The sequence below is a fragment of the Lepidochelys olivacea genome (genome assembly GCF_965140295.1).
Source record: "Lepidochelys olivacea isolate rLepOli2 genome assembly, chromosome: 2".
Classification (NCBI taxonomy): domain Eukaryota; kingdom Metazoa; phylum Chordata; order Testudines; family Cheloniidae; genus Lepidochelys; species Lepidochelys olivacea.
In genome coordinates, this window is record NC_140412.1 from 159,243,208 (window position 1) to 159,254,438 (window position 11,231).

The 11,231-nt window shown below is 44.7% G+C and overlaps 1 protein-coding gene across 3 annotated transcripts in view; it reads left to right on the forward strand.

Annotated features, from left to right (window-relative positions):
* Positions 1-10,143, forward strand: part of PLEKHG4B (pleckstrin homology and RhoGEF domain containing G4B) — a 133,418-nt gene extending 123,275 nt beyond the window's left edge. For all 3 annotated transcript variants that reach the window (XM_084619709.1, XM_084619711.1, XM_084619710.1), the window contains one exon: positions 9,326-10,143. Coding sequence is in view for 1 of the 3 variants with exons in the window: in XM_084619711.1 (XP_084475837.1) it covers positions 9,326-9,331 (6 nt within the window). In the remaining 2 variants the exon portion in view is untranslated. The remainder of the gene's footprint in view (positions 1-9,325) is intronic.
* Positions 10,144-11,231: the final 1,088 nt, after the last annotated feature.

Here is an 11,231-nt window from a genome sequence, read left to right on the forward strand (position 1 = left end):
ACTCGGCTCCACCGCAGCTTTTACAGCCAGAGGATTTAAGGGTGTCCCATGCTCCTGACTCTCCTCTTCTCAGCACCAGCCTCTCACTGAGACCTTTAGCACCCTACCTTCAGTACTCCCCTACCACTTCAAACCCCTTCAATGAAGTGTGGGTGGAGAAAGAGGAATATGATGACCAGTTGTTTTTCTCTCAGTACTCTCCCAGTTACCTACAACCAGGAGACGCATTACAGCATGCTCTCCATATCCTCAAGGCTATTCACACTAGTATGGCAATCCCTGGATGGGACCACCTATTCTGCCCCCTCTCTCCCAGGGCAATGGCCACACTGGGGCCCATGGACCTACACTGCACCACACTCAGGTCTTCCGCGGGCTGCCCTGAGGAAAGCTGTCAGACCCTCCCCACTGCCTGCTTACACTGAAACCCAGATAAGACCTGAAGTGGCCACCACCCCTACAGAGGACACTGCCCACACACCTCTTCTATAGTGATAACACCACAAGACGCCATGGTACCCCCACCACCTCCCGCTACTGATGAACTCGCTCACTTTCAAGAGTTGTTTCACAGAGTAGCAGAAGAGCTCAAGGTTACCTGGGAGGAGGTCCCTGAAACACACCATGAGCTTACCAACATCCTGCAAGCTACGACCTCCTCCAAAATAGCTCTACCAATTAATGGGGCCATTATGGAACCTGCTAAAACTATTTGGCAGACCCCAGCTATAATAACACCCACTAGCAAGAGATTGGACCGAAAAGATTTTGTTCCTTCTAAGGGTTCAGTTTCTATTTACGCACCCCTCACCTAATTCGCTAGTGGTCGATGCGGCCAATCAGTAAAACAAATACTAACACTTCTGCTCCACTCCATCAGACAAAGATAACAAGAGACTGGACTCCTTCGGCCACAAAGTGTATTCTTCTTCCACTTCGCAATTTAGAGTAGCGAACTATGCGGTGCTCTTAGCAAAATATGACCACAAAAATTATGCTAAGGTAATGCAATTTATTGATGATGTGTCAGAGGATAAACGACAACAATTTAAAGCAGTGGTGTCCGAGGGCCAATTGATCTACCACATGGCTCTTCAAGCCGCCCTCGATGCTGTGGACACAGCAGCCAGATCCACAGCCACGGCCGTTGTCATGCGGCAGTCCTCATGGCTTGCTTCTTCCTCCTTTTTGAAGAAGATACAGAATACGGTCGAAGATCTCCCTTTCAATGGAGACAAGCTCTTTGCTGCTACAACCAGTGAGGTCCTTCACTCCATGAAGGATTCCCATGCCACTCTCTGATCCTTAGGCATCCAAACACCTGCCTCAAAGAAGAGACAATATAGATATCAGTCATACCAACGACCGCGTTACCATACCTTTGAGCAACATCCACCTTTCAGACAGTATGATACGCAACAACAACAACGACATAGGCCCAGGAACCAACAACGTCACTCTCCACAAACAACGGCGACCCACCCTACTAACCCAAATAAACAAATTTGACGTCTTTGTCAAGGGTATAGAAAACCTCGCACCCTCTCCAGTGCCAGCTCCAACCAAGCTTTTTTTTTGGACACAGTTTGCGTCTATTCCTGGCCAACTGGCAAGCCATCATTACGGACAGATGGGTCCTGGAAATTATCAGATTGGGTTAGGCTTCTTCTCCTTACCTCTCACCCACCCTCCCACCCCATCCCTCTTCAGGGACCCCTCTCACGGACAATTGCTCTGTCAGGAGGTGCATAACATTTCCTGTATCTCAGAGAAATAGAGGAGGTACCTCCTCAACACAGAGGGAAAGGGTTTTACTTCCACTGCTTCTTGATTGAAAAGAAAAGCGGCGGTTGGCACCCTATCCTCGATCTTCAACGTTTGAACAAGTTCGTCAAGAAACAGAAATTCCAGATGGTTACTCTCCCAATGATGATTCCGATGCTGGAGCAAGGAGATTGGTTTTCAACTCTCAACCTCAAAGACGCATATTTCCATGTCTCTATCCACCCTGCCCATCGATGTTTCCTCAGGTTTGCTGTGGGAGAGCAACACTACCAATACAGGGTCCTCCCTTTCCACCACACAACGTGTCTTCTCCAAGGTGCTAGCAGTTGTAATAGCAGATCTCAGGAAAAAAGGAATCCTCAGACTTCCTTACCTGAATGATTAAGAAGAACGTAAGAATGGCCATACTGGGTCAGACCAAAGGTCCATCCAGCCCAGTATCCTGTCTACCGACAGTGGCCAATGCCAGGTGTCCCAGAGGGAGTGAACTTAACAGGTAATCAGTGGTGGATTAATGATTTTGCCGCCCCCAGGCCCTGAAATAATTGCTGTCCCCGGTCCTATAGGAACTTGTTTTAGTTTTTATTCAAATTGTTTGAATCCACCGGCAGCTGTTTCCTGCAGCAAGCCTGGGAGGGAGGGAGTAGAAGTGGAGCAGCAAGCCTGGGAGGGAGAGAGTAGAAGCGGAGTGGCGGTGCGCTCAGGGGAGGAGGTGGCGGTGGAGCGGAGGTGAGCTGAGGTGAAGAGCGGTTCCTCTGCGCCCCCCGCCCCGGGTTACTTGCTGCAGCCCTCCCTGCACCCCCAGCTCACCTCCGCTCTGCCTCCTCCCCTGAGCGTGCTGCCGCTCCACTTCTCCCCCCTCCCAGCGCTTTCATGCAGCAGGCCTGGGAAGGAGGGGAAATGCAGCTTGCCACGGGATGAGGCGGGGCCAGGGATTTGGGAGATGGAGATGTGGAGGGGAGGGCATGAGCACCCACCGGTGCCGGGTAAAGTCGGTGCCTATGGCTATTATAAATTTGCCACCCTAGGCTTAGGCCTTGTCGGCCTAGGCAATAATATGCTGCTGCAGGTAATGATTTAGTGATCTCTCTCCTGCCATCCATTTCCACCCTCTGACAAACAGAGACTAGGGACACCATTCCTTACCCATCCTGGCTAATGGCCATTAATGGACTTAACCTCCATGAATTTATCCAGTTCTCTGCATCTGAAGAAGTGGGGTTTTTACCCATGAAAGTTTATGCTCAAATAAATCTGTTGGTCTTTAAGGTGCCACCGGTCTCCTTGTTTTTGTGGATACAGACTAAGACAGCTATCCCCTGATACTATTATATCAATATCCTCCTTTAACACGAGGCACTCTAGTTCACCCATCTTATTATTTAGACTTCTAGCATTTGTGTACAAGCATTTTAAAAACCTGTCACTGCTTATTTGTCTGCCCTTTTTCTGATGTGTCAGATTCTTTATGTGAATGTTTCTCGTCTGATCTGGCCCATACTTTATCCTCTTCTATCACCTCCTCCTGACTGAAACCTAGAGAATCTCCATCAATAGACTCTCCTCTAAGAGAAGATTGTCTCCTCAAGTCTTCCACTCAGTTGGAAGCGAACCACGCAACTCTTGCAACCCGCACCTTGGGCCTGCAGATAAACAAAAACAAATCTACCTTACAACCTACCCAACAAATCGACTTCATCTGCGCCCACCTTGATTCCACCACCAGTCTTGCATCTCTCCCCCAGGACAGATTCCACACAATGGGCATCCTTATTACCCAGATACGTGCCAGCCCACAGACTACAGTCCGAGACTCCCTATGGCTCTTAGGACATATGGCCCTTGCACATTTGTGGTTGTGAATGCTCGCCTGTACATGCGGTGCCTTCAGGGTTGGCTAGCCATGGTATACAAACCAAACAAGCACAGGCTAAACATGTTACTAACTATGCCCCAGAAAGTCAAGGACTCACTCCTATGGTGGACCTCTCCCATCAACCTCTGCACCAGGATTCCCTTCCAACAAGATCCCCCTTTAATTACCATCACCACAGATACATCCCTCACAGGATGGGGAGCACAAATTGGCTATCTCACCACTCAGGGTCTCTGGGCCACTTCAAAAACCAGGCTTCACATAAATTTGCTAGAGCTCCGGGCCGTACGCAATGCCTGCCTCCATTTCCTTCCCATCATTCAAAACTGCCGAATTCGAATCATGACCGACAACATCGCGTGCATGTTTTATGTCAACAGACAGGGGGGAGCCCGATCACACTCCCTTTGCACAGAGGCGATAAAATTTTGAAACTGGTGCCTTCAACACAACATCCATATCTCCGCCTTATACCTGCCAGGTTCTCAGTATACCACCGCAGATGAGCTCAGCCGATTGTTCCCCTTACAGCACGAGTGGGAACTCAATTACACCATTCTTTCCAACGTTTTCCAGATCTGGGGTTATCCTCAGCTGGATCTATTCGCCCCAGCAACAAACAAAAAATGCCTGACATTCCGCTCCAGAGCAGGCCTCGGCAAACGCTCACGGGGGGACGCCTTTATGCTCCCTTGGACCAAGACTCTCATGTATGCGTTCCCACCAATGCCTCTATTGCACAGTGTAATTCAGAAGATACGAGCAGACAGAGCCAACATGATTCTCATAGCCCCAGTGTGACCCAGACAACCGTGGTACCCCTTTCTCCTGTGCATGTCGGTTAAGCCTCCCATTCCCCTTCCATCACTCAGCAACGTCCTATCACAACGCACGGGACAACTATTTCACCCCGATGTACAACATCTCCACCTGAGGGCCTCGCTGATCAATGGTTCTCTAATGCGGAGTTAACGTGTTCGGACCAAGTATGAACTGTCTTGCTACACAGCAGAACACACAACATGCGCACTACCTACCTGCATAAATGGAAACGGTTTACATCTTGGTGCGCTGGCAAACCAGACCTCTCCAGTTTCTGCTTCACTCCCACTGATACTAGATTACCTGTTACACCTTAAAACATGTGGCCTCTCTACGAGCTCACTTAAGGTCCACCTCATGGACCTCACCACCTTCCACCATAAGGTTGACAAGGTAATGGTCTTTGCCCATCCAATCACCAAAAGGTTTCTGAAGGGCATCCAGACATTATACCCGGATGTGAAACTGCCTCCTGCACCTTGGGATTTACACCTAGTCATCAAAGCCCTGATGGATAAACCCTTTGAACCGATGGCTACCTACTCCCTTCTCCACCTATCCATGAAGACCGCCTTCCTCATTAGCAATCATGTCTGCCAGACAAGTAGGAGAAATGGGGGCATTTATGGCGGACCCTCCGTATACCACGTTCTTCCGCAATAAGGTCACACTCTGCACGCATCCAAGGTTTTTACCTAAGATACACTCTTCCTTTCACCTCAATGAACCCGTACACCTTCCAACATTTTTCCCAAAACCTCACGCTAATGCCTTTGAAACGACAGTGCACACTCTTGATGTTTGCAGAGCATTATTCTTTTACCTGGATAGAACAGAATCATTTAGGAAAACCCCCAGACTTTTTGTGTCTACTACTCAGCGCTCACAGGGAAATGCTATCTCTACGCAGAGGCTTTCCAAATGGATTGCTGACTGCATATGCCTTTGTTACCAACTCAGGCAAATACAACCTCCTACATCAATTAGGACACACTCTACAAGAGCTGTCTCCACCTCCACGGCCTTTCTCCATAATGTCCCATTGTCTGATACATGCAAGGCAGCTACCTGGGCATTGAACCTTACCTTCGCTAATCACTACGCTCTCATCCACACTGCAGCATCTGACTTGTCAACAGCCTTCTTGCCCCATCCGAAGTCCCAACCATCCTAAGGGATACTGCTTTTCAGTCACCTGAAGTGGAGCACCCACAGGGAAATCTCTCTCTTGAAGAGGAGGTTACTCATCCTATGCAGTAACTGACGTTCTTCGAGATGAGTGTCCCTGTGGGTGCTCCACTACCCGCCCTCCTCCCCTCTACTTTGGAATTCGTAACACACTCCGTTGTAGAGAGAGAACTGAGGAGCCCGGGCTGTGCGCGCGCTATTAGAACACTGGCAGCTTGAGAGGTAGGCACAGCGTGTGCGCAGTCCGTAGGGCTACTGCTGTAGAAATCTCCGATAGGAGGCGCTGGGACGCACCTTGACCTGAAATGGAGCACCCACAGGGACGCTCATCTTGAAGAATATCAGTTACTGCACAGGGTGAGTAACCTCCTCTTTCTGCATCTCAAAAAGATTGAAAAGGCAGCTTACATAAACATGCAGCCTAAAATCAATTAAGAAACAAGGAAATCTTTCAGTCTTCAGTATATTGAAACATCGCATTCCCCACCATTTTTCAAGAGGAAGAGCTCCAATTTGAGGAGGTCTGCTGAACAAGGGGAGAGCTCAGGAGGTCTGCTGAACAAGGGGAGTTTATTTTGCTTGATAGGCTCTGTTAATGACTTGGTTTTCTCTTGCAATCTCTCTTTTAAATGGGGTGTACTGCTACTGCTTGAGCTCCTCCAACTCCCTAGCAGAGACAATCACAGAAGGGTCTGCAATGTCTTCAGTGTCCAGTTTAATTAAGTCTACGCTCTCCTCTGAGAAGAGGTTGCCCATGTCTTCTATGACCTCAACAAATGCCTTGACATGTTGTGTAAACGAAGCCTGGGCACTATCATCTGCTCACGGTGCTTTGTGTTAGACCCTTTTCAGGTGGTTCCTTTCTCCGCTGTGGCTTCAGATTCTCCTATCACCTTGCGTAATCAATTGGCAGTCTGTTTTCATTTCAACATTTGCATCAGGGATGGCAGCATTGATTTTCTTCAAAATCAATGGAAGGACAATTCTATAAGACTCAGGAAGTGATGATATAGACTTCTTCACTGATGCTGCAGTCTCACAGTCCAGGGTGGGAATTCTATGGACCGCTCCCTCCACTTCAGTACTGGGATGCTGAAAACGTGATGTCCCAGTTCCCTGGGAGGAGTCTGTTGCTGTGGTGGAACTAGGATTGTGGTCTATGCTGTCTATGGCCACAACAGTGAACAGACCACCATGGAGCTTGAGCAGACAGACTACAGTCTTGTCCTCAGAGTGTTGGCACGCATTGTTTGCCATGCTGGTAGAGAGGCCAACACACTGTCATAGGAGATAGTGGACAATCCAAGTTTAAAGGAACTATCTACTAGCTCACTTTTTCATGTCAGTGCATGATTTGTCAAACCAGTGTAGACTGGAAAAGGCATTTCTCAAGCTTTGTTGTGGTACAAACTTTCTGTTCCTTCATGGCAATGGATATTGCTGTTCTACTGCAGCAGCTGTGCCAAAATAAGGATAGCTGGATGAATGGAAACTTGTTCTGACTGAGTTTTAATGTTTGAACCACACAATATTATGGACATCAGTGCCAGTAGGGACTCAAGCACAGATTTTGCTTGGCATCCTGGGTCAAATGATACAAGTAGACTGTGTTTTTATTTAAAACAGGTCCCTTTGAATAATTTTTACTGTTTGGGACAGGTGAAATGCTGCTTCTTCACAGTTTTCCTCACGTGCACATCAGAGGGCATGTTTAAGGCCCTGCTTGAAGGCAAGGAGCACATCACATCCTTTGTGTGCTTGGAGAGCTGGAATGTGTGAAAGGATATGGGATTTTACTTCATTGTGTTGTGAATGCGCACAGGCAGCTGTTCTGGTCTAGCTGTATAGAGCATCGTGAGGACAGCTAGTTTAAACACTGGACCCACGTCTTCATTCAGTCTTGTCTCTTCAATCTATGTTGTCAGTTCAGAAGAGGCAGTCCCATGTGATATCTTCTCTGTGTTGCTTTGCTCAGATTTCTTTCCCCTTATTTTGTTGTAGAGAGAGACCAAACATCTTGCATGATACCTTGTCTCTTGGGCCACTAAGTCCCCTGCACTTAGTTTTGCAAGCAAACACTGGTCTTGCAGCTCAGGTGCACAGTTTAGACTCAGCTCTCAATGCTGAGAGTAGAAGCTTCATGGAAGTCTTCTGATAGTATGTTCACTTCACAAATAAAGCACCCTTCTTTTTCTGGAGGTCCTTTGTTTTGGTCACCTAAACATGTGTATTTCCTCTATAGTTCGTCAGGGTGATCCACAGGTTTTTCAGCTTTTTTTAAAACTTGACAGAGCAGGATTTGTGCCAACATCCATTGGTTTTGTTCAAAGTCTTCTCAGTACCATCACCATTATCTCATCATCTGTCTGTGGATATGGGAAGTGCATTCATCTTATGGAAACATCTGATATTTTCTGCTAGAGTTTGATGGCCAGATCAACATGCTCTCTTTTTGATTCTGCTGGATTAATCAACTCTGTAGCCGTGTTTTCCTGACAAAGCGCACACTTGCCCCAGTCAGTAGAGGAATGGGATGTCTCCATTGATGGACCTGGCTCTCAAACAAGCTTGTATCTTTTTGACAGGTTTGATGCACCAGTAACAACCAATAGTAATCTGTATCTTTCACTACTGTGTATAGTTAATATAACCCAATCATAAAGCAGCTTTCACACAACCAAAGTAGTATCTGAAAGAAAAAAGAGAAATGGGATTAAATTCTTCCAAGACCACACTGACAATCAAAATTAGTACAAAATGTGTCCTTACACCAATTTTAAGGTCTTGTTGAAGCAAAACCAAGAATACATCCCTTGTCTGTCCAGTTGTAAAACATTATTTGCTGATTGTGACAATGTTTTTAAAATGGCTGCCACAGCCAACTTGCAAGAACTGGCAATAGCCCCATGTCTGAAAATCTGTATTAGGTCATGTCCTAACATGGTGGCAAATTTCATACTTTTATTATAAAACCCACAATTCCCTCTCCCTTTCCCCTTACAAATCAGATCGGCTAATAAGTAAAGGTTTATACCTTTGCACAACTGACTCGGTAAGACTCTATATTTACCCAAATAAACCCATGGATATTGAAATGAATCAATTATAATGGCAGCATCATGTAATTCATGAATTAAAGAGTCAGATTCCTCTTTCACGCACACTTTGATCTCAGTCAGGAATAACTCCATTGAAGTCAGAGTTATACATTTTGTAGTAGATTATAAAACTGAAACTGGGTATTTCTTTCTATAGAGCTTTCTTACGTAAGTATTTTTGATGGGGTTAAAGATTCTTTATACACTTAGTGTGACATTTTTCTAAAGCTCTGTGTGCTGAGCACTGCTGAAAATCCTTAATTTTAAAACAGCTAATTTTAATAACCATTTACAGTTAACTGTTCTTTGAAATCTGTTAAAATTGACTTAAGGAATATTTTTCATACACATAGATTGCACTGACAGATCTATTTTTGTATTAATTGAAAAACTGTTTCAATCTCAAGCAATTAAACTGAATTTGATTTTTATCACCATATTTCCAGAAGTGCTAATGTCTGAATAGTTTGAATGCTTCACTATGCTAGTTGTGGTGTTCTGATTTTAACTAAAGATCGTAGTAAAACTCACTGTAACCTGTTGATTGTTTTGACAGCTATGAGTCAAAGTATTATGAAGACATTTTCAGCTATGCTGACCCTGCTATTGCAGAGCATCCCAAATTCACTTTGTGATGAAAAACCTGACACACGCTTCATGGACTCTTACTGGATATTTCATCAGCAGCAAAATCAAAATCTAAATATTTTTTTGAACGACCAGAGAAGACACATCTTATTTTTTCTTTGTCATTTTAAAGGCAGTTTTGTTGCAGAGTTCTTAATCTGCACTTTCAAAATATGAACCAAATTTTGCTCTCAAATAAGTATGCAGGTCCATTGATACCAGGGGGTAGCACTGAAGGCCTGCAAGGGTAGAACTTGGCTTTGTACATGTGTGTGACAAATTAGAATGTTGTTTTCTGTTTTAACCTGAATCTTGTATATAGCAGATGATGATGTTGTAGATGTTACTATATTTTGTGCAATCCTGTAAATGTAGAAATCCTTAATAAATGAACTAATATCTGTACAAAAGGAAAAATATACAAACTGCTTGAAACTTTTGTAAATATTATTTTATTACTGCCCATTACAGCAGATCTGTTTTTATCTACTTATTAGTGTCTTCTCCAGCACACCACAAAGGCAACATGAATTCCTGCAATCAGAGTAAACATGGACTTCTGTTAGAATATGGCAGTTTCTAGAGATTAAAAATAGAAATAATTATTTGTAACCATTTTCAAATATGAAAACATACTATTGTTCATGGCTTGTTGAAAACAGTTTGACTTTTGTTACTTCAAACACTGCCCTTGTTTAATACTTTTTTTAAAAAAAATAAACAAAACAATTTCTACTGTTACATTTATTTTTATTGTATGTGATGTTCCTTTTTTTTCAACCAAGCATTTGACTATGCTGTAAAATCATGAAGCTTTGATGAGCCGTATCTATCAGGTTTTTAATCTTCTGTTTTACTTTTATGATGAAATTGTGATTCTGATGGGTTTCCAAGAGGCATTATAACTTATAACTCCTATTATTCATAGGACTGACTCACACCCTGTGTGAGGCAAGGGGGTGATGAATAAACAAATTAGTGACAGAGGGGAAATAGGGAACAAATTAGTCTACTGACCATTTAGAGTAGTGGTATCTGGAAGGCTCTCACATTCTTCTCTTGGCATAAGACCCTAGATAGATAATAAAAGATAATGGACAAAGATACAACAATCCCCAATTTAGGGCTACATTGTAACAATGTAATCTGTCCTGAGTAAAGGCAGCATCTAGCTGTTGTGTTCCTTGGAAAGTTACAATTCAGTCCCTGCTTCTCCCTTTGCACTAGGGGGAAATAATCTGTGCCAGTTCTTTACCAGGTGTGGATTACTTCTCCCTCCCTGCCAGTTCAGCTATGCTGGCTGGCGCTTTGGGTGGTAAAGTCAAGGTCTATATTCATCCTTCACCTCGCCCGCTTGCACAGGAAGGGGAGTAGCACACTTATGGTGCTTACCTATGCTGTGACCTGCATATGGGTACCTAGTACAGGACGCTAAAGTTTCATTCCCCTCACTCTCTTTTGTAGGCATGTTGGGCAGCTGCCAAGCTTACCCTTAATTAAGGGGGGGGGCAGGTGTTTCTATTGTCACATCACTATTTTTGCATCACAGGACAAAATAAGCAGCGCCTTCCAGTAGAGCTTGTTGTTATAGAGAGCACTGAACTTATCCAGAAAAACCAAGGCCCTCCAAATGACTCTCCTCTATAACTAATGTTATCAGCCATCTACGCTTTGAGAATTTGATGGGGCTGTTCTGCGTTCTGCAACCCAGGCCTGCAGAATATTAAAAATCCCCCAAGATACCAGGATGTTGTCTCATGACATTTGTTATGGAACAATAAGATATCAAGCATTGGGATAAAATGAATTGGTCTTGGAGGACTAACTTTAATAGA